Genomic DNA, 23,308 nt, shown 5'->3' with positions numbered 1-23,308 from the left:
GTCCTCAGTACAGCACGGCACAGCAAGGCACAGCACAATACACAGCAGCAGAGTATGACGGTCGCTCTTGCTGGGACAGCGAGGGAGGTCAGAACGTGGTGCGTACGACCGAACACTTCTATGCAGGCTTCAACAGAGCCAAGCAGGCTTGACACTAGGGCCCCACATTTTAATCTCCCTCATTCGCGCAGATTTATCCCATGCTTTGGACGCCATGGTAACAATACCCCTGACGACACGTTGGCACAAAGCGTCACATCTTCAGCCGGGAAACACGGTCGTGGTCTGTGCTGCTTCTGTGTGCCACGGCACGGCCGACGCTGATAACACACTATCGCGACGCATCTGCTGTCTCGGGCCGCACCGCCAACCACTCAGCATCACTCCAGCGCCAACCGTCAAGCGGTCTACGCCCGAGACGAGCCGATATCAAAGTCAACCCGACGGCGCGCTCCCAGAGGCAGCGGCGAGCATTACCTGAGTGCCGCTCCGCTGGGGATGGTTCTTATTGGCAATGAAGTGCCTCTGCCCTCCCCTCCCCCTCCCCCCTCCCCCCCCCCCGCCAGCCACTGCGCAGCACGCCCCCTCAGTACACCCTTCGTCGCCTCCGATGATCGCCGTGGCGTCGCCGGCGGGACCAATCGGGACGCGTTGATGAGACGGCGCGTCACGGGCCGGGACGCTCCGAAGCGGCGCTCGTCTATATGGAGATCGGCGGCCGACCGGGCCCGCGGCGGCGGCCAGGCCGCGGCGGCGCCGCTGACCGCGTCACGGCGCCGCCCGCAGCGTCGGCGGCCCGGGCGGCGGCCGCCCGTGGCATCGGTCGGCCGCCGACGACGTCACAGGACCGTGGCAGCCGAGTCAGCGGCGGCGTCGGACGGTCGCCGCCGCCGCCAGGGCCGTCTGACCCGCCGTCGCCGATGAGCGGTCCCGCCGGGCGGCATCACGGCCGGGCCCGGCGGCGTCGTCGTCGGCGGCGGCGGCGCGATCGCAGCGGCCACCGATCGATCGGCACCGCCGCGTCGGGGTCAATGTCGACCGACACAATGCCCGCCGGCGTCCGGTGTCGGCCGCCGCCGCGTCAACAGCCCCAATGGTCGCGCTCCGAGCAATGACTGCCATCGCGCCAAGCCGCCGCTTCACAATGGCGGCGCTGACCATCAGCTCGGCCGCGCCAGACCGCACCGGTCCCGATCGGGCCCGGATCGCGGCGCGTGCGGTTCTCGTCTCGCGCTCTGCTCGGCCCCGCTGAGGCGGCTGGTAATGGACGCTGGCCGCGCCACCGCCGCCAGCCGGCCACAACTCCCGCGACAACTCGGAATGTCGGACGTTCGCAGGCTGCCGTCACACCGTCGCCGTCGACGAACCAATTAACTCCGGCCGGAGATGAGCCCAGTGACAAATCGCCACCGGCTATCTCCGGGGCGGCAGCGGTGCCGCAGCGGTGCGGCAAATACGGCGCAAAAACCGGCCTATACGCAACGGCCGCGGCAGGCCCCGAGAACACGTCCGGTAGATGGCGGGCCGTGACGCCTTCTCGGCGTGACGTCACGGCGACCTACCCCACGCGGGTCGCCGTGGCTTCGGCGGCACGATGACCGGTCACACCGGTCCCCCTCCCCTCCGGTTGCTCGCAGCCAGCGCGGCCGCCGCCGCGCCAGCCGCGCACCTGTGTCGGCGGCCGTGACCGGGTGGCGCCGCAGGTGCGAGGTCCGCGCCGCGCGCGCCGCGCGCCGCGCGCCCCGCCCCGCGCCGTCCCGCAGCGCCGAACATCTGGTCGGGCGCCGCGATCCGACAGCCGGCACGGCCACACGGCGACGAAGTGGCGGCGTTCTCCGAACGGCGCCGGCGGCGTCAGGCAGAGGCCGGCCGCTGTCGGCGGACGACGTCGGCCGAGCGAAGGCCGACGGCGCCGGATCAGCCGCCTGCACGCCGGCGGCGTCCCACAGGCCCAACAGGCGGCCGTACGTCAGGCCGGCTCAAGCCCGGCCGAGCGTGCCGTAATACCCGCCGCCGCTGCCGCTGCAACTATCTAAGTCGCGGCGGACTTGCGCCGCCGTCACCGCAGATGAGATACGGCCGCCTCCCTCACGCGGCTGTCAACTCGGCGGCGGTGAGATGGCTCTGGCAGCGTCACAGCTGTGCGACGTGCGGCGATCGGCAGACGAGGCTGCCGAGCCGCGCTCGCCGGCCACCGACGCCGGCCACGAGCGACGCTCGCCGACCGCTCACCTTCGGCGTTCTGGCGTAGCGACCCGTGCGGGTGTCGCGAATCGTCATGATGTCCAGCAGCTCCACCTCCTGTAGGCAGCAACATTCGGGTTGGTTACACCACTGACGCAGCAGCTAATCGTTCGATCACCTAAAAGACGCCCCGTACATACGGCTCACACCGTACCCGTGACGGTACTGGTGATGTACAGCTGTAATGCCGCACGACACATCATCCGGTAGTCACGACGTACGGGCGCTCGACAATGAGCAGGCATAAATGAAGCCGTCACATCATACGGGCGTGACACAAAAACGAAAGAAATGCTTGCAAAAAACCGGTTTCACACGCACAACTGCTGACTCCACAGGCACAAGCACTGATTGTCGGTACCTCCCCATCAGAATTCTTGTCCGGTTCTTAAGATTCGGAAAACCCGCGTCAAAAACACGCGCGACAGCCCGTCTGCCCGCAAATAAGCTGTCTTGAAAGTCCTTTAAATTATTGTGAAGGACCTGAATTCGCTACCAAAGACAAGGCGCGGCGGTGCTGGAAGGCTGCCGAGCCCAAGGAAGGCGTTGACCAAGGAAGGCGTTGAGCCCAATCTCGTATGTGCTCGTGGTTTGGCCCTTTCTGGTGATGCTCTTGCAAATTTTTCCGGAAGTTTCAGAAGTTTAATTGCATTCATATTCTCGGTACTGGCGCTATTCGCTAAGTTATTCTACTACAAGTGTTATTTCCGTAATAACTGGCAATTGTGTCTAACTTCTTTAACATATATCACAAAACAGGATTTGTGACTGAAACTTGCACAGCTTGGTCAACAATGATTGAGAGCCAATTTACGTCCACTATACTTGGGCGTCGTGCTCACGGACGCCGGGTCTGAACGGCTGGACGCTAACATTCTTCCTGGCCTTGAACGCCGCATGGCCCGTGGGGTGGCAGGACCTGAATGGCGTTGCCATGGCGTCATGCACGCCTAAATGACCAAGAAATAGTCTGCGCATCTTCGCAGACATATAGCTCAGAAACTAGAGTATTAGGTCTCAAGTAGAGCAGGGCTGTGAACTGCACCGAATGATCTCCAAAATGACTGCTTCAAGTCAAAATATAATACAAATGTGGATACTCCCTTCAACGCAGCGTTAACAGGGAAGAGGAGTTTTCACCCAGAACAACTAATGCATAACCAGGAGCAGGGGGATTGGCCAAAAATATGCAACCTCACTTGTGAACAGTCCCAGACTAATGCACAGTACTTATCAGAGTGGCTTCAACGATAATACAAAGTCTTACAACGGAAATACAGGGCATGAGGTATCCTGTGCAATTGTTCAGAAACGGGCTACATTTCAAGCTATGAACCTTACTTGTTTTCGCATATCACCATGTCACATCGACATGCGACGATGTGACATAGTGATGTGTCACACACTGTCGATGTCCATATGTCGACGTCAATATGGCGAAATATGGAATAACGGTATTGCTCACAGCTGTATGTCAGGGAGTAAAGAACCGAAATGCCGGCACCTTCCGTGATTTGCTCGTAAGCATGTATGAACTTTCCCGAGCAGACGATACATAATCCTGGCCGTTAAACCTGCACGAATACCCTTTTATCGGGGTTTGTTCCGGGAACCGGGAATCCCTGGTCTGCAGCACGAGGGTTGGAGAAGATCGCTCCCGGCGGCGGGCAGCGTGGACCCCGGCGACCCCGCACAGGCCCAGCCGCCAGCCGCAACGCGAGCGTCAGCTCATCGACGAACAGCCGCGCCACTGATGACAGCGGCCAGGCGTCGGCCGTCTGGGAGCGGCTTAACTGTGGGCGGCGCCGGTGGCGACCACCGGACCACATGAGCCTCCACGACAGCCCCCAACATTCGGGCCCGACGGTCGCTTGTCGGGCGTCACGACAGCCTCCAACATCCGGGCCCGACGGTCGCTCGTACAGCCTCCACGACAGCCTCCAACATCCGGGCCCGACGGTCGCTCGTACAGCCTCCACGACAGCCTCCAACATCCGGGCCCGACGGTCGCTCGTACAGCCTCCACGACAGCCTCCAACATCCGGGCCCGACGGTCGCTTGTGCGGGTGTCACGACAGCCTCCAACATCCGGGCCCGACGGTCGCTCGTACAGCCTCCACGACAGCCTCCAACATCCGGGCCCGACGGTCGCTCGTACAGCCTCCACGACAGCCTCCAACATCCGGGCCCGACGGTCGCTCGTACAGCCTCCACGACAGCCTCCAACATCCGGGCCCGACGGTCGCTTGTGCGGGTGTCACGACAGCCTCCAACATCCGGGCCCGACGGTCGCTCGTACAGGCCTCGCGACAGGCTCCAACATTCGCGCCCGATGGTCGCTCGTACAGGCGTCACACCCCATCCCAACGCTTCAGAAGGCTCCTGAAAAGGCTCACATGCAACCTCCTGAAGAGCAAAGGACCTCTGCCAATCCAGTCTAGCAGATCCAAGGCAAGCCCGAGTGCTCTCTCCGCAACGCGAGCGTCAGTGAACGCATCAGGTAACCTCCACTAAACAAACGGGCGATCTTCTACAAACGCATAGCACCCTCCTCGAACTCACCACGTAATCTTCTTGGTACACGCCACGCAATCCCCTATAAACACATCATTTCTCTTGCTCACAAACACAACGCAAGCGCCGGGGCCGTGACGAGCGCCGACCACAGGGCGCGGGCCGCGGGCCGGGCGCCTCACAGGCCGCCGGTCACGAGCCCGACGCGGCGTGACCTGACCCGACCGCGGCGGCGCTGTCCAGGTGTCGGGGTCACCCACGATCGGCAGCAGCCAGGCAGCCCCCCCCCCCCCCACATGGAGCGCCGTTTGCCGCTCGCAGAGTCGGCGCCCGTCGTCTGCCCGTCGCCCGCTGAGTTCGGGCGGGCGCGATAACCCACAGCGACCGCAGAACAAGGAGGCATTATGGCAACAATAACGGCGCGGCACCCATTAAACGGAGCGGTGGGAGTGAGCGCAGAGGCACAGCAGCCACATCTCACGTCCTTGATTAGAGAGGAAAGCGACAGACGCGTCAAATGGCAACCCATGGCAGCCAGCCAAGCGCGATGCTTTCAGCGATGTCTTCCCTGAGTGATGATTGGGGGGGGGGGGCCTCCGCCCCATTCATCACCCATGCGCCAACACGGCACGCATGCGTTGATATTGCTGTCGCCGGACGGGTTGACGGAAGCCCATCGGTAAGCGGCGCCGGCCGATGACTGAGAGTCGGGCGGCGCGCCGCGCGTGCCTGAGCGCCGCCGGCCCACCGGGCTGAATCAGGCCCTCCGCAGCGTGTGATTGGGTTTCAGGCGGCTCGCGAAGCCACGCATGCCGAAGCCGGCGCGGAGCCGCCAGCGGCGATCGCCCATCCAGCAGACGTCGGCCGTGACCGGAGCGGCGCCGCCATACCGGCCAGTGGTCGTCACGGCCGCGCGCGTCCGCGGACGGCATCTCTGGACCGGTGACGGACGCACGCCTCCCATCTCAGGGGAATCGGCACCCATCAGCGCCGCGCCGTCGAACGGGACGCCGCCACGATTGCAATGCCGAGCTCCAATCTGACACCGGTATTCTGGGCCCAGACGGAGCAGCGTTCCATAAAATTGCGTGTTGCAACATTTCCAATGTTTGTTGGAAACGTCGCAGCCTGATATCTTCCTTCTTCGAAACCTCAAGGCGTGCCAGCAGCTCAGAAAATACACCAACGCTGCAGACGTTAAAGAAAAGGAAACGATTGGGATGCACGCCTCATAAAAGGAGACAAATGAAGCAAAAAGAAGGCGGACACTCCGAGCATCTTGAGTTGCAACGCACGGCGGGGGCGACAACTATTTGCCGTGTGATCGGCCGCACGCCAGCTCCAGATTGGCTCGCCCCAGCGCGGCCCGGCGGGACGCCGCGGCGCCGCCGGCGGGACACCTCGGGGAATCCCCGGGGGCGCCGGCCGCCGGCATTGTTGTCGTCCAATCAGGGCCACCGACGCGGCGGCAATACCGATGCGGCGGCGTCGCTGGGTCGCGCGCGGCCCGCCTTACAGCGAGCGCCGTAGTAGTGCTCGGCGGTCGAGCGCGGCGGGGGCCGGCGGCCCCTGACCGCCGCCTGCCACAGGCGGACACCCGGGGGTGACATCGGACGCCGCGGCGGGACGGGCGTGGCGGTGCCGCACGCTGACGCTCGCATCGCCGGCGCGGCCGCGTGCTGACGGCGGTTCCCGAGGTCACGGCGCCGGCAGCACGGCGGTCCGCAGCGCCGGTGGTCACGGAGTCCACGTGCTAATGGGGCTCAGTGCACAAGGTATTAATGGCGGTCACTGAGTCCGGAGACAGGTGGACGTCACGTAGCCTGGGCGTCCCTCCGTTCAAGGGGACAGTGTTGCCTGCTTGGATGGGTCTAAGAATGAGCCTAAACTTGTACTCTCACTTGAATAGGTCTTCTGCTCAATACCGCCGCCGCAGCGGTAGCGGCCTGTGTTGAGCGTAACCTCTATACGCGGGCGGCGCGCACGTGCCACAAGGCGCGGCTGTATGGCTGCGGTCCCAGCTGGAGCACTCGGGCGCTGGGCACGGACGCCGCCCCCGAGAAACGGGCCGAACGGCCTGCGGGGTCGGAGCTGCGCCCGGTTGCGCAGCCCATGCCAAGGCGGCCGCGGCTGCCGACCGGCTGTCGGGCGCTGGCCGACGGAGCGCGGCCGACTCCGACTGAGTAACGCGTCACCCTGAGGCGTCAGCGCGTCGGCGGCCGGCGCTGAATCAGCGGCCGGGCCGCGGCCAGCAGCGCGCCTGGCGAGAACACCAGGACTCGGCCAGTGCTGAATCAGCGGCCGGGCGGTGGCCAGCAAGGCGCCTAGCCCGAGAACACCAGGACTCGGCCAGCGCTGAATCACCGGCCGGGCGGCGGTGGCCAGAGGGGCGCCCAGCCCGAGAACACCAGGACTCGGCCAGCGCTGAATCAGCGGCCGGGCCGCGGCCAGCAGGACGCCTGACGAGAACATCAGGACTCGGTCAGCGCTGAATCAGCGGCCGGGCGGGGCAGACAGGGCGCCTAGTCCGACAACACCAAGACTCGGCTAGCGCGGAGAGTCTGGGGCGTACCATGAATACGTGGAATGTATCGGTGGCAGTGCATGCCCAGCCTTACCACTTCTCAGTTTGACCTCGTGCATCTCGGCAGATGCCGTTATGGTGCCCATACTATGCTTTGATACGAGTCCGCTGCTCTGATTTTGATCCGGTGCCTCATCGGCCGACAGCTGTGGGGGCACGGTTGGACCGTCAGCCCGCATACGTCCAGTGTCCTCACCAGCAGTATTTCACCACGTGTTGCCCGGCTCCAACGGCGCCACGACCATCGCCCCCCCCCCCCCCGCAGACGATCTCGGGTGCTGCGTCGATTAGCGTACGGCGTGTTACCGGAGTGCAGGTCCTGGTCTGGCAGGCTGCGGGCAAAAACCTGTGCGCGGGCTGTTCCCGTGATCTGCATATATCTGTCTTCGAGCCTATCTGCTTACCTGTCTATCTGCCTCAGGATTCATTCGGTCCCGCGAGGGTCTGGCCGTCCTCCACTGGCCTGCCTATGACCCCTCTATCCAACCCGACAATGAGCCATGACCCGCCTCTGACCCCTGTCCCTTCCCCGTGACCTCCCCAGAGCCGGCAGCCGGCGCGGCATGGCTCTACGCCGTCAGGAGGCCTATTTTCCGTACCGGCGCCGGCGACGGCGGTGCCAGGTCCACGTCGCCCTGCTGACCTGCGCTAAACATGGCCGGCGGTGGGGACACAGCGACACGGCAGCCAGCCGTTGGCCAGCTGTGCTATGAGAATCTGCCGCACCTGCGAGCTCAACTGGCTCACCAACACCTGTTGACACGTGGCAATGCACAAGCCGTCCACCACGAGTCCTCGGTGCTATCTCTTCTGACGCGTTTGAGTTTTTAACGTCGTTATTAATTATCAATATATATATATATATATATATATATATATATATATATATATATATATATATATATATATATATATATATATATATATATATAATACATATGCATATTATATATCATATATATTATACTATATATTAGTCGTAACGTCTTCCGTCGTTTATTAGTTTTTAACGGAGCTTTTCGTCGAAAACAGTGCGTCATGCGACAAAGACTTAGCTAATATGTCGCATACTGTCGCATCAAAATAACTTTTCAACGCTTCGCTACTGTACCACAGACAGGCGCAGCCGAGGGGGACGGCTTAACTCTAAGAACCGCTTTTTAAACTTTCCAGCGAAAACAACAAATTATTCTTAGAGTGTCCATCAAGACCTCCTTTCTGTAGCATTACCAAATCCTCAACCGATTACAAAAACGTAGTTCCCTCTCCTTGAGTAGGCTTAGCCGGTTTAAGCCGTTCAGATGCCACGAGCGCCATCAGAAACGTCACCGTTTGCTGCAGGAAAATCCCTCAGCGCTGCCTCAGTTCGGCGAAAGTCTGCTCCCGTCGAACGAACGCTGGGTGCTGGGCGCCCACTCGGTGGTATGCCCTACGCCGGGGACTCCCGCCCAGAAACCCAGCGCCCCGGCCGTCGCGTCACCCACACCCGGCGCCATCCGGTCCCCGCCGTCTCTGCGCCGGTGTGTCAAGGTGCCGCGGTTGCGACGGCGCCTCACGCCCGCCCCGCCCGCTCACCTTGTTCTGGTCCATCACGTACAGGTAGAAGCCGTTCGGGTCCACCTTCAGGGTGACCGGCACGCCGGTGGGCGAGTCCTGCAACAGCGAGAGCGTCCGCTATACATGGTGGAACGCCAACCCCGCCAGACAGCGCGCCGTTACCCGGCGGCTCGGGGCTGGCAGCGGCAGCGGCAGCGGTAGCCGCACGCCAGACGGCGCGCCGCTGCCCGGCGGCTCGGGGCCGGTAGCAGCAGCGGCAGCGGCAGCGGTAGCCGCACGCCGCAGACACCAGCCATACAGGATCACCATAATTAGACGGGGAGATGATGATATGACGCGGGCCGCCGGGAGACGAAAAACGAGGAGCAAAAAGAGAACATGTCCTCTCAAAACACACACACACACACACATACACACACAGATACACAAACACACGGCGGCAACAAGCGGGCGCTGTTTGTTCAGCGGCGGCAGTAGCCGGGCGTTTCATCATGCCCTTCAAACGAGGACTCGTGGTCTGAGGCCTGGGGCGCCGAGCTGCACAATCTGACGGCATGCCAATGGGCAAAGGCCACACGGAGAAAGGCGGTCTCGGCGCTCGCAGTCGGCCAGCTGCACGATGGTGCGCGATGTACCGAGAGGGGCGGGGCGGTCGTATCGTTGCCACGGAGGAACACTACTCCCGAGGAGACTGCCGGTGGCAAAGAAAGTTGTTGCAATGCTCCGTCAAGCACGCGGAGCGATAACACCTTAGCAAGCGCTTCACGTGTGCCTAAACAAGCGGTGCCCACTCAGGGACACGACACAGCTGACGTGTTTCAAAGAGCAAACTTCGGAGCTGGAAGTCCGGAGTATTCCCGCCATTTCCTGCACGTACGTCAGCCCATACAAGTTTAGGTGTAGCCAGCCAGCTGTGCAGGATTGGTAACGCGATTCCATCTCATGGCCGCAATGTCCTCCTGGCTGGCAGAACTCCGGCCGGGACCAGACGAGAATAGGCCACTGTGGCAAGTGAATTATGCAGCGTGGTGAGCAGTCTGCCAGCTTGGCTTGCAAACTTAGACGCTGCAGATGCTTACCTTGCAAAATTATCACGACTACCGACACATGTAGCACCTAAATCGGTTTCGACCGCTTAGCACAGCATTACCATTCAAAGATCAGAGCTATTTGCGATGAGGCGCGATTACAGTACCAGCTGCTTCTCCACTCGCCACAATCTGGGCGATCTCGGCGCCGTCACGTCAGGCATCCAGGCAGCGTAAATGAACACTGATCACGGTCCTCTCATCTCTACCGTCACATCTCCCCGTGTAAGTGAACACCGATCACGGTCCTCTCATCTCTCCCGTCACATCTCCCCGTGTAAGTGAACACCGATCACGGTCCTCGCATCTCTCCCGTCACATCTGCCCGTGTAAGTGAACACCGATCACGGTCCTCTCATCTCCCCCGTCACATCTGCCCGTGTAAGTGAACACCTATCACGGTCCTCTCATCTCCCCCGTCACATCTGCCCGTGTAAGTGAACACCGATCACGGTCCCCTCATCTCCCCCGTCGCATTCGCCTCTGTGGCGACGGACAGGCGCCGACTGTCATCCGAAAGCATGGCGCCGGTTCGGGAATACCGACGTACCAATTGTTTCCTGGCCGATAAAACCCTCCTGTAGCCGGAATACTAGCAGCGTAGTAGTCACGCTGCGCATCTGGGAAACCAGAGGCACAGGGTTCGACTCCCGCCTGCCGGGGTGAGGGACAAACGACGCCGTGCAGGCTCAGCAGCTGAGCGTATCGTTAATCCTCCACTGCAATGACGCCCTTCTGTGACCAGCATCCCGCCTCCGGGCGGCGTCAGACGGCCGGCGACATCAGCAGGAAACCGCTGACAGCAGACGTCACAGCGGGCCGCCCAGGCGGCACGGCGGCTCCGGAGGCGTCACGGGAGTGCCGGAGCGCCGGCTGCGATCCTCGACCGATATTCATGGCGACGAAGCGCACCTTGCGCCGTTCAACAATGAACGACCTGTCGCCCGGTCCGAACCATCCCGCCCTGACCTGACCGCCGACCGGGCCGCTGGATGAGACCGGCGACCGTTCCGTTCCAGTGGTCTCGCCCCGCGCGTCAGCGCCCACCACCATTTCTGGGGCCAGTCCGGCTGCCGGCGCCAGCCCGCCCAGCGGGAACAGCTCGGAGTGCCGCTCTGCCGGGGACGGGTCGGCTACCGAATACGCGCGGCCTGACGGGAACTCCAGCTGGCATCACGCGGTCCGCGCGGTGCGTCCGGCGGCGGCGGCGAGTCCGACGCCGCCGCGCGGACTTTGGATAGGCGGAACCGGGCTGGCCCAGTCCCAGCCGTGCGGTGACTACCTGGCCGTCACGGCCAGAACGTCCCTCAGGCAGCGTCCCGGCACGGCCCAACGCCGCCGAGCGCCACCACACAACGCAGCAGACGACCGTCGTTGCCGTCACGCCACGCCCCGACCCCGCTCAGAACGAGCGGAAAGCGCGACCATCACCCCGAGAGCCGCCTCATCGACATCACGTCACCGGTCATATCCATCCAATACGCGGCGGCGAGCCCCGGGGCGCCCGCCCCCTCGTGAAGACCGCGGCGGTCGCTGCCTGCGGCCGCGGCGCAGCAGCGGCCAGCCGGCCAGGCGCGGACGGCGCCCGGTCCCGGCCGCCGACGGCGCGCGCTCGGAGAGTGACCGGCGCGCCGAGCGACCATCCGGCGGCCGTAAAGCGCGGCCCTGCGCCCCGCCGGCCGGGCGGCCCCACTTTACGAGCGGTCGATGCGTGATGATCACCGACGGAAATGGCCGAATCATGCGGCACGGACCCGGGCAACCCGACCGGAGCCCATTCCGGTCGGGATCCGACACGGGCTTCAAGCTGGGGCCGGCGGGAACGAAAATGCCGCACGAGGGGCCCGCAGCCGCCTTTCCACGCGAGCAGGCGGCTCCAGCTGGAACTAATGCATCCTGAGTCGCTCGTAGATTCCCATCGACACAGCTTGACGCTCGCCACAGAGATCGCGAGGTTTCCGGCGCTTCGCCACGTGCAGTGGCGAGAACTGCTGAACGGCTTCATATTCAAAAACCTTCGGGACAACGGTATTTTCTCCAACTGAACCCCAGACCCAGCCGGTTTGGTGTTGCCGTCTGATTACTGTTACGGCAGGGGTCTTACCTTATATGGCATTTGACCTTATCTGCCTAACGAGGCAAGCAAAACATGTCGCGTGCTGTGGTCTCGTTCGCATTGGCTATCGGATGATTTAGTGCAAAATGCAACTGTATACGATCGTGTCTGAGCTAGGCGTGCTGAAATCGCGACGCAAAGCCAGTTTTCTGGAATTCGTCACGGCCGGCTCGGATTTTCCATTTCAAATGATGATTTCCGCGGAGTTCCTCCGTCGCAGCCTTTTCTCGTCACTGGCAAAAGACATGCCTAGTTCCACAAGATTTACACCAGCTTTATTTCCCTGCCGAGAGCATTTTGTTGAGCGTTGAATTCGTGACCAAACTGCCTTTGTAATGAGTGAAACACGACGTCCGGGTCCGTCGCAACCACCCTGGCCGGCGATGCATTGGCAAGTGTCCGGAGCTTGCAGGGCAACATCACGACTGTCGTCCGCCAGCACAACAACCTCCGGTGGCAGACGGCGGGAACGGCGCGGACCTCCTGCCGGACCAGGACAACCCGAAGGGTTGCCAGCGCGCGCAACGCCGCAGCCGCCGCCAGGCAGCGCACGCCGTCCTGTTAGTCACCAGGCGGAGCCGCGAGCTCGCCAGGCGGGCAGTGGAGGAGAAATTTCGCTGAACCTAGTAGCCACGGGACTTCGACGCGCGGTGAAGCTCATCCGTGAGAGCAGGCCTGGCGCGTTCCACAGGCACCTTTCGGCCCGGAGGAGGCTCGGCAGATGCGGCGCTGGTTTGGGAACGCGGCACTGGGAACGACAATATTACCCACAGCATGTCGCGAGACAACGTCCCTGAGTGCCGGACCTGCGCCGGAATCCTGGCCATCCACATCAGGCACCTCAGGCATCCCCCGCTCCGTGACCTGCGGAGGCGGGCTGTCATCGGTCCGACACCCAATACGGACACTCGGGACAGGCGTCCCGCTCCTGTCTGCGGCCGCCTCCGCCGGCTCTGCGCTGGGCGCCCAGACTGCCGCGCCGCGCTCTCCTCAGTCGTGCTCACAGGACGCCGGCGGCGGCACCGTCCCGCTCCTGTCTGCAGCCGCCTCCGCCGGCTCTGCGCTGGGCGACCCGACTGTCGCGCCGCGCTCTCCGCAGTCGTGCTCACAGGACGCCGGCGGCGGCACGACTCTGTGCCCTTCGGCGGTGTGCGACTACGGCCGCACACTGCACCCGGTCTTGGACGACAGACGCGACGGCCAGCTGCGGCGCCGCTGGACTTCTTTAGCGCATTCGCACCGCATCCTATGACCTCATCACGAGCTGCTTCCTAAGGACTGCCGACGACTTCGCCGTTTTGGTCGGCGACCTGCCGGCCCAATGCCACCGCCAACACCACCCAGCTGGCGGCTGGGCTGGATGCCCCGGTCAGCGTCGCAGACCACGCGGGCAGCGGATCGTAAATCTACGTCGCCCCCGAGTCCCTGCCACGAACCCTGGCGGCCTCACCTCCCCATCAAAGCCCCGCCACACGACGATGACGTCACATCACTTGCCAGTACGCCTGCACACCCGCGGAGGTCGTCTGACGTCATGGCAAGTGTCGGCGCGTGGCTGGGACTCGCAATCAGCACCAGCGAACGCGTCGGCACGCGGCGCTGCCGGCAGTGCAGCGAGAGACCCGCAACTCTCGGCTTGGCATCAGCGAGACGGCTCTGCGTGTGCTGGAGGTCGGAGGACGCGGAGCCCGCACGTCCCCTCGGCTCCTAAACTCTCTCGGACGTGTGGGTGCTGAAGGACATGACAATGATGGGGGAGGAAAACCGTGGAGTCCATCCCGGCTTCATGGCAGCGTCCCAGACGAACGTCAACCCACGTTTCTCGGTAGCGTTTGGCATGAGCACGGCACAGACCGACTGGCCCGAGACCGGCGACTCGCTCAGCCACGCCACCTGTTCAGAGGAGTCTGTATCGACCACAAAGGGCGTTGAGCGATTTTCCGTGCGGCTCGGCCTCAGCTGTCACTGCTGCAGTGCCGCTCAGTCCCGCACACACGGACGTCTCTGCCGTCGACTCTGTGTCCAAACAACTGAGCTGGGCCGCCCGCCGCCGGGCCGGCGCATCGACCGTCGCGTCACCGGTGCACAGCAGCCAGGGGCTGGCGGCGAGGTTCGGCATGTCGAAGGCGACGGGCCCAGCCCCGGTCTCAGTCTCGCCAGCCGTCCGGTCGACTCGGCATCACCTGGTGCGTCGTCACCGAGACGACCAGGGTCAAGGAAGGCCGGCGCTGTCCCGGGCTCGACCAGCGCCGCACACCAGTCAACCGCGCGGGGCCATCGACGGGGGTGATGGTGATGGTGCGGGACAAGGATCTCCTCAGCAAGGATCTCCTGGCCAGGACAGAGCCAAGAAGTGCATCGCTTCGCACGGAACCGGCAGCCGCCTCATCTGGAACGGAGCGTTGATACGCTTCGAAGACTGGAGGCCGGTCCAGCGTACCCCGCTCAATCTCTCGTCTGTCAACGCGGTGATCTGCTCCCAGCTGTTAATGCCTTGCCGCCGCTGTGACTAAGCACCTGGAGAGTCCGTCTCACGTGCTGAGTCAGCGGACGCATGCCCCCGACGCGTGCCGGCGGCGGCACAACGCTGCGGTCCGGCGCATCAGGCGGGCGGCCTGATGACAGCTCGGCCCAGATCCCCTCCAGACGAAGCCGGCCACCGGCCTCACGGATCTCCGATCTACGCATCAGTCTCGGATCTCGGATCTTCGGATCTCCCAGATCTCCTCCCGACCACGCGATGCTTCCCCCACGTCTCCGAGACTTCCAACGACGGCTCCCGGCGTTCGCTGGCGTCCGCCACGGGAGGGAGATGTCAAGTACGCAGAGCTCGCGCGACAGCTGCCGTGCGCTTCCGCCAAACCCAGGCGGGTGGAGGTCCTGCGGCAGGCTCTCGCGGTTCATAGTCCGCCGCCAGCCATGCACTGATCCAGCGCCCGCGCTTGCAGCCGGACGCGCGACTGATGGGTGAACTCGTGGCGAGCGGGGCGGCGCAGTGACGCCGTGACGCGTATGTGGGACGCGTCACCGGTCATGAACAATAGAGAACGAGGGCGTGCTCACTTTTGTCGACGACTATTTATATCTGCGTTTTTATTGTCCAACTCGGTGTGCTGGCAGGCTCTTTTATAAAAAGGAGTGTATTTATAGCCACCGGAGTGCCTACGTCGCGTGACATGTTTACGAATTCATAAACGAACGAATCATATAGGGAATCGTAGCCTGTTGGATAAACATACGGCAGTCATTCCTTGCAACGCAGCGGAATGTCCACACAGCGTGGCCTCGGGGCACGACATAAACTCCGTACCGCCAGCGCAACACAGCCTGGGGGAAGGGGCTTTCGAACGTGCGGTGTGATTCGCTACTGGCCGGCTTACCAGTGGTGACGACCATACGTGAAAGCAGGCGCAGGAATCTAGAGCTTTGAACGGCTTTTCGCACGGAGATTTAACAAAGACGATCCATGTTTTGTGCGCCTTTGGTGACCCTGTGCAATTATAGTGTTATATGCTGAAATTTGTTCAGTTTTGCCTGATAACGTCGTTTGACCGGTACCTCCTGGCATATTTAATGTCGATAACTGTCAGCAAAAAATATCTAAGCTAATAACGCCAAAAACAGGAACTCACGGTTTGTATTGTGATCCGTCTCCAAATGTGGTAATCTTCCCCTTGGGAAGCAAAAATGGTTTCGATATCCATACGTGCGGTTTGTTTGTCATACACGGTCCTGGTATCGACGGCGAGCGTCGAGAAGATATGATACACGTGTGTATGTTCGTGTCCATCAAATGTACGCAGTATCTATCGGGCATGGCTCATGGGACACCAAGCCGATGTCGTCGCAGCATTCACGGTAACGTTTGCTTGTTTTTGTTTTATTTTATTTCAAACTGGGATAGGCAGCGCGATAGCATAAAGAGAAACCATCTAATATTATATATATATATATATATATATATATATATATATATAATATAAACAAAAGCAATAGGTGCATAAGCCATGTGACTTAAATCTGGACATTTCTCCCAAAAGAAAACACAAGATAAAAGACAACCGTCGAAAAAAGAGCTCTACCAAGACGCTTCCCCCATAAAGCTCGCGGACGCTTCACACCCCAGTTTTAACACTTAAATGGTGCAGTCCTAGAAACACTCGACGAGCACCCGACCGCTCTCGTTCATGTTTGTTACAAACGGTTAGGCGTGTCTAGTGCGTGTATAGTGTCTGTGCACGAATAAAATGATGGCGTATCAGACCTGTGACCGTAGCTACTGCGAGGAACGGGATACTTTTGTATCTGAGCGAGATATTCATTAAGTGGGAAGATGCCGGACCCTCTTCGGGTATTACAGATATCTCCGAATGTTGACGCGTGCGGGAGCTTCGGAGGAGTTTCATCAGTGCTGGTCATATCTGCTTAAGTTTCGTTGATTTCCTTGGCGTGATATCTGTGTGCGAAGTGCCTCGGGTAGCTTGATCCACATGCGAGTGGTGTTTGGTATGAATACTCGCTGAGGAAGACCTGGAGTTTCTGAGTGTTTTGCCAGTGTTTGTGAAGCATGTGTGGGGAGTATCTGCCTAATATAGTGAGGTTGTAGGTGTTTTGTGTTCATCAGCTTGTGCAAAGTGTGTGCGACCTTAATCGTGTCCTAAGTGTGGTCTGCCTAAAGCTTTGTCTCTATTCATCAGCCAACGCCCTGAGTGATGTTCCTGTTACGGGTCTGGCCGCTGTTTTATGCTTTGTCTGGTCGTTGTTCGTCAACAGGCGTGTTTGATGTAATGTTTCACGTAATGTTCGACGTGAGCGTATGTCCAATGGCTGGCGGTTTGGCCATGCGTGGGGCGGGACCCGCGACTCGGACATCACCACTCACAGCGGCCCGTCAGGTCACGTCAAACCACCAGTCTGCACGACATGCCGCCACTTCCAGCCAAAAACACCGCTTCTGACAGCGGCCAGCAGTCAGTTTGGAGAATGTGTCACGCGGCCTCACAGCCCACGCGGCCCCACAGCCCACGCGGCCCCACAGCCCACACGGCCCCGCAGGCCACGCGGCCCCGCAGTTCACGCGGTCCCACAGCCCACGCGGTCCCACAGCCCACGCGGCCCCACAGCCCACGCGGCCCCACAGCCCACACGGCCCCACAGTGCACGCGGTCCCACAGTGCACGCGGTCCCACAGCCCACGCGGTCCCACAGCCCAAGCGGCCCCGCAGCCCACACGGCCCCGCAGCCCACGCGGCCCCACAGTGCACGCGGTCCCACAGTGCACGCGGTCCCGCAGCCCACGCGGCCCCACAGCCCACGCGGCCCCACAGCCCACGCGGCCCCACAGCCCACCCGGCCCCGCAGCCCACGCGGCCCCGCAGCCCAAGCGGCCCCACAGTCCACGCGGTCCCACAGCCCACGCGGCCCCACAGCCCACGCGGTCCCATAGCCCACGCGGCCCCACAGCCCACGCGGCAGGGTCCAAACGGGGAAGGCCGCGCAACACGGCAGGCTCCGACCAACGCTACAGACTAAACTTAAGGAAGCCTCAGTTTGTTTGACTGCTCCCCACACGCCTGGAACAGTCAAACAAAAATGTATCATGCATCATGTTCCCTGAAAGGCGCTCTGCTGAAATGCAATCTCAGTCACCCCCATGAATCCCAAAAAGGCCACGCTGTGTGACTCTTAACCCGGGGCGAGGCATTGAATTCGCCGACATCGTAACCAGCAACGCCGTAAGTAAAGTCGACACAGCCCGGCGAGAGCCAGGAAGCGTCCCGCAAGCCGTCGCGTCGGCCGACCCTTCCACCCTGCGGCCAGCGCCCGTCCGCGCTCCGGCGTCATCCTCTCGAGCGACGCACGCGACCCGCCTGCTGGCCGCCCACGCCGGCGGACGTGGATCAATCCGTGCCCGCGACCGGCCCGGCGATTCGCCGTCTATTTTGGCCGCGGGCCGGCAGACGTGCCGCTGTCAGGGCCGCACTGAGCCCGGGCCGGCGCCGCGTGGCGCGAACCTGTGGCGCCAGCGCCGCGGCGGCCGCCGGCCCGCTCGGCGTCGCCCCAGCTCGCGCCGCGCCGCCGTCACAGATCACAGGTCGCCGTCGGCGGATGAAGGATTGCGAGAGAAAACGCATCCTTGAACGCCCGCGTCCGTGAGCGACGGCCGAAGTATTCAAATGCATGGGTGATTCGGCCACTGAGGTCGCCTCGACCCGGTGGATGCGGGCTGGTGGGCGTTGGCTCGGGTCGCGTGGATCCAGAGCCCGGTACGGGCCGGATTTGTGGATGGGGTCGGACGGCTGAAGGTGGTGTCCGGGGGAAGCAGCAGTTCGACGGGAAGGCTCTGGAGCTGTCGGGAAGCGAGATGGGGAAGTGACAGCCTGATAGGGGGAACCTTGGGTTCCACGGGAGGCACGCTCGAGAGACGGAACCCAGACGGCGACACCAGACCAGAGACGGAGAGGGTTGGGGTCCAAGAGGCCTGTTGATGCTAGGCGGCGTCGGCAGACCAGACCAGCAGACCAGCGGCCCGGCTGACAGCTCAGTGTTGACCGAGGGCCAGGAGTCTCATTACTGGCTAGGATCAACCTGTCGTCCGCAAATGATCTCCGGCTGGCGGCGCGCGCGGGCCTACCCCGACCGAAAACAAATTGTGCATCTGCCGAGGTCCTATCGCCCTGAGGTCTGCCACACAATAGGTGAGTCCGAGCGAAACCAGCCAGAGGCCGACTACCAGACTGCCGTCCGCCAGCGCGCCCAGCCGGCCGTCAATAGCGGCCCGCCACCGCGCCGGGCAGGGCAGGGTGGTCCGACGGCCGGCCGCGACACGCCCCGCGCGGGGTCCGCCCGGCGACCGGGTGGCATCATTTCCGGCCTGGGGTCATCAGCGGCGGACGCGGCAGCGCGGCATCAGTCCGGATCGGCCCGCGGGCAGCCGGGATCAGCCCATCACGGCTGCGAGGCGCGGGCTCCGCGGCGCCGGCATCAGCCCGGATCGGCCCGCGGGCAGCCGGGATCAGCCCATCGCGGCTGCGAGGCGCGGGCTCGGCGGCGCCGGCGTCATTTGCAGGTGAAAATAACCAGAGTAACGCGTTGATCCAACGCATAGCGACTGCGTCGTCGGAAGCAACGGTAACTTTAGCCGGCCCAATCACCCTCGTCCCACGCATTGCAGGTATACGGCCAAACATTTCATTTATTATAAACTTTCGGGACCGCAGGATAGATACAGCACGAGAGCGAAACCAGCCGCCTTGACACGTAAAACAAACAGACCGAAAGGACAATATTATTTCTCCCCAATTTCACTGATTCGTTTAGCACGTTTAACACATGCTACCTGCCATGAAACCTCCAAACACGCCGGCGCGCGCCGCGCCAGTTGCCCCGCGCTCGCGCGCCTCGCTCAGGCGCCGGCACAAGGTCGCGCCGCGAGGCCGGCCAACCCGCGGCGGCGGCAGGGGGTTCCCCGGCCTTGCCTCGGCGGAGCGGTGGCGGCGTGCGTGTCGCGACCACGCCGCTCTAGCCCGGCCGTCAGCCGGACTGGAGCCCGTCGCAGCCGATCCCGTGTGGCGGCGGCGGCGGCGGCGCGCCGACACGAGAGGCCGGCTGAGGCAGCGGCCGGCGCGCCGTCGCCGCGCCAGACGTGCCGCTTATCGCGCCTGCCGCCCGACAGCCGGTGGCGCAGCACCAGCCGATTGAGACGGCTCTGCGGCGTCAGCTGATCGGTCGGCGGGGAGGAGGCGATGACGCCGAGCGACGCCGCTCAAACATCGCTGCAGAGCGCTCTACACTCGCGGCCAACAGTCGGACCGAACGCATCGCCAAGGCTGCGCGAGTGACACAAACTGTCGCGAGGCGACAGCGTTCGCACGCACGCCTTGTGTCGCCACGCGATCTGTCACTGCGATTCCCATGATTATCGGACAGTGATGCTGACAGCTGAGCGGCTGGCTGGCGCCGCGGCACGGCCGGCGGCCGGCCGAGTGTCACAACAGCGCCGGCGCCGCAGCGGGGAGGCCGGCGGCGCGCCGGTCGCACGCTCCACACAGGAGGTGCTCCCGTTCCCACCGCCGATGTCGAATGACCATGTCCCACCGACAGGCGCGCGTCATACGGCCAGCCTCCAGCACGAGGGCTCGAGGCATCGCCGCTACAGAGTTTCGTGGGATCCGTAAAGCGAAGCTATAACATGCGCCGGTTTCGGAATGTAGGCAAAAGAACTAAAAGCTGTTGAGTCCAATGCGTAATTGGCTGGCGGTTATTGTTTCCTCGCTTCGTCTCACTCGTCATCTATAAACGAGCAGTGCGGGCGTCCACTTACAAGCCCACGCGGCATTTATATCCGTACCTTATCGAAAAACGGCATGATGAAAAGCCGAAACAGATATTCCATAGCACTCCCTGCTACGAAAACGAGAAGGCTAGCATATTAAGTGCCATGCAAATGACAAATGAAGATTGTCAGTACAAAAAGGGAGAATGAAATGGTAATAACAAAGGTCAAAATAACAAATGATGCGTGGGACGTGTCAGAGGAAATAATTAATTGAGGGTTTGTGCGCCCATGTCGCATAACTGAAAGAGAACGAAGCTGCAGATCCACCTTGTGAGACTGGCCCCAGGCGGGCGTTTACCGTCGCGGGGCCCAGCCAATGGATAAAAAACACGCCACATTCCAGCGCTGATCTTTTTTAAGCTGCCCGTCGTTTAATCATGAACAGCACGCACCACCGATGGAGGGTGGCGATAAAACAGTTGCGCTATTTTACGACGCTGATGTCATTGTAGACAATGGGGGCTTTAACCGTAACTGGCGGTTACTCAATGAACAATTCAGAACACAGGAGAAGGCGGCCGGAGGGCAAGGGCACAGTCCACTCATGTCCCACTAAACTATAACATAAGCGCTGCGACTATAAGTATAATAATCCACCCCATTACTGACCGCAGAGCGGATGTGGCGCGCCCCGTTTGGCGCCGCTGCCATGCCTCTGTCTCGGCTGCGTGCCGCGGCGTCGGTAGGCGGCAGGCGGCGCGGCAGGAACGCCGTCCAGACCAAACGCCGTCCCCATGGGCGTGCGCGCGGCGCCGTGGGTCCCTATCTCCCGGCCGGGAGCCGATAAGCACGAGTGGCCGCCCACCAGCGGCCCAGATGGCCGATGGGGACAGAGGCGCGGCCGCCGCCGCACCAGGCCGCTCGCCGGCCGGCCCGGGCGGCCGCGGCTCGGTGGGCGGCGCCCATGCCCGGCGGCAGGCGGCGCCGAGTCACACAGGGATCGAGCGGCGGCGGCGACGGCGCGGCCGCCGGTCCGTGGCGCGGCCTGAAGAAGCAACAGGCCCCCGGGACGGATGCGACGGCGGGTGGGGAGCGGCGCCGCACCGTCTCACGGGAGCTGGCGGGCCGCGGCCAGAACCCGGGTCACGGCCCCAGAGTCACGCAGGACGGCGCCGGCGCGGCTCAGCCGGGCCGGCTCCGCCGCAGGCCGAGCTGGAGGGAGACACCGGGAGTGGCCGCCCTTGCGAGCACAGCCACAACAGGCCTTCCCGCACCTCGGCTGACCAAGCAGCCGCAGGGAGCCTGACGTCTGTCGTCCGAGTTGTGCGTAAGCGAACGGGTGGGACAGGACGCTGGCGTTCCCAAGCTGCCATAGCATGGTTATCCGGAGCACGCCTGCCACCCGCGTCACACGCATTGATTTATCTGGCTGGCCGGCTGGTGGCTGCAGTTTGTGTACGAGGACGTAAACAAAAAGCTATGTAACGCCATTTGTCGCCCGGCAAATTCAAGGCATACATTCATGACAAGCCTTCTCAACGAATACTGAGCACTCGTCGCGATCCTGCGCATGACGGCTGTCTGTCAGGTGCTGGACTCCTGACGGTCGGCTCTCTTCGCAATGAGCACCTTAGGTCGAGACAGGGCCCGTTAAGTGGTGTTAAACCCCCGAATGGGCCACAGTTTAGAAGATCAAAGAGAATGGCTTCGTATGAAAATCTTATCATGTTAGAGTTCACATTCACACACTTTGTGTGTGCATATGGATGGAAACTTATGCGGGTCCACTGAAAAGAGCAAACAAGATAGAAAAGGCACGAGGAAAAGTCAAACAAGTGCGATCGTTGGGCGCACTGTCCTATAGGTGTAACAAGTGCATCAGTAGGCAGGTTTTAAGTTTTCTAAGGCAGTTTTTACTACGTTACGGCACCAGTTCATCTTACAAAGACTACGTGACATTCGAAATTGTTTTTGCCCGAATCGGCTCCATCGCCGTTTCCCTCGGACGTTCCTTCAGCCCATCCGTGGCAGGCCGGATGTTCGGTGGACCCTACACTGTACATCACTGTTCGGAGTCCGGACCGGCGTGAGCTCACTGTGACGTCCGACAGGGCCGGATGTTGAGTAGACCCTACACTGTACATCACTGTTGGGAGTCCGGACCGGCGTGAGCTCACTGTGACGTCCGACAGGGCCGGATGTTGAGTAGACCCTACAATGTACATCACTGTTCGGTGTCCGGACCGGCGTGAGCTCACTGCGACGTCCGACAGGGCCGGATGTTGAGTAGACCCTACACTGTACATCACTGTTGGGAGTCCGGACCGGCGTGAGCTCACTGTGACGTCCGACAGAGCCGGATGTTGAGTGGACCCTACACTGGACATCGCTGTCCGGAGTCCGGACCGGCGTGAGCTCACTGCGACGTCCGGCAGGGACAAACCGATTGCGCTGAAGCGAGTTTGATCACAGGGCTTTTTCCAGAAGTCAAACGTCTGTCGTTGTGGTAGTAATCCTACGTTCCGGCGGCATTGAGAGGACACTATTTGGACTGGCCATCCGTCTGTGGTCTGCTGAATCTTCTCTCAGATCTCACGATGTCCAACAGACGGCAAAAATCGACCGTTATGGAGGCTCGGGCTTTATCGCCACCAGCACAGAGCCGTTGTTGCAGACTCTCGAGCGCCGAGGCCAATGTCATTGGAAGTCAATAGTTCGGGCGAAGAGAAAAAAACACCGACTGGCACGCAAACACAGTTCTGCGCTCGACCTTCGTTCCCCACGCAAACGCCGTGCTCCCCGACAGCACAGCTCAATCTTGAGAGTGGCAATTCAATTTTCTCTGGCTCCACCAGCACACAGCGGTGGCCGCTCGCTCCCACCGGGCCCATCGCTCGGCGCGGCGCGGGCCGGGTGGCGAGCGCCGG

At 62.0% G+C, this 23,308-nt stretch overlaps 1 protein-coding gene across 1 annotated transcript in view; it reads right to left on the bottom strand.

Moving 5' to 3' along the window:
* LOC119092448 (1-phosphatidylinositol 4,5-bisphosphate phosphodiesterase classes I and II) overlaps positions 1–23,308 on the bottom strand; it is a 75,287-nt gene that overhangs the window by 37,211 nt on the left and 14,768 nt on the right. The window contains exons 3-4 of the mRNA XM_037215410.1: positions 8,918–8,995; positions 2,233–2,301 (exon numbers count right to left, since the gene is read on the bottom strand). Coding sequence (XP_037071305.1) covers positions 2,233–2,301; positions 8,918–8,995 — 147 coding nt within the window. The remainder of the gene's footprint in view (positions 1–2,232; positions 2,302–8,917; positions 8,996–23,308) is intronic.

Source organism: Pollicipes pollicipes, unplaced genomic scaffold (genome assembly GCF_011947565.3).
Source record: "Pollicipes pollicipes isolate AB1234 unplaced genomic scaffold, Ppol_2.1 Scaffold_3447;HRSCAF=4054_pilon_pilon_pilon, whole genome shotgun sequence".
Taxonomy (NCBI): domain Eukaryota; kingdom Metazoa; phylum Arthropoda; class Thecostraca; order Pollicipedomorpha; family Pollicipedidae; genus Pollicipes; species Pollicipes pollicipes.
This window is presented reverse-complemented; position numbering and strand designations above follow the sequence as displayed.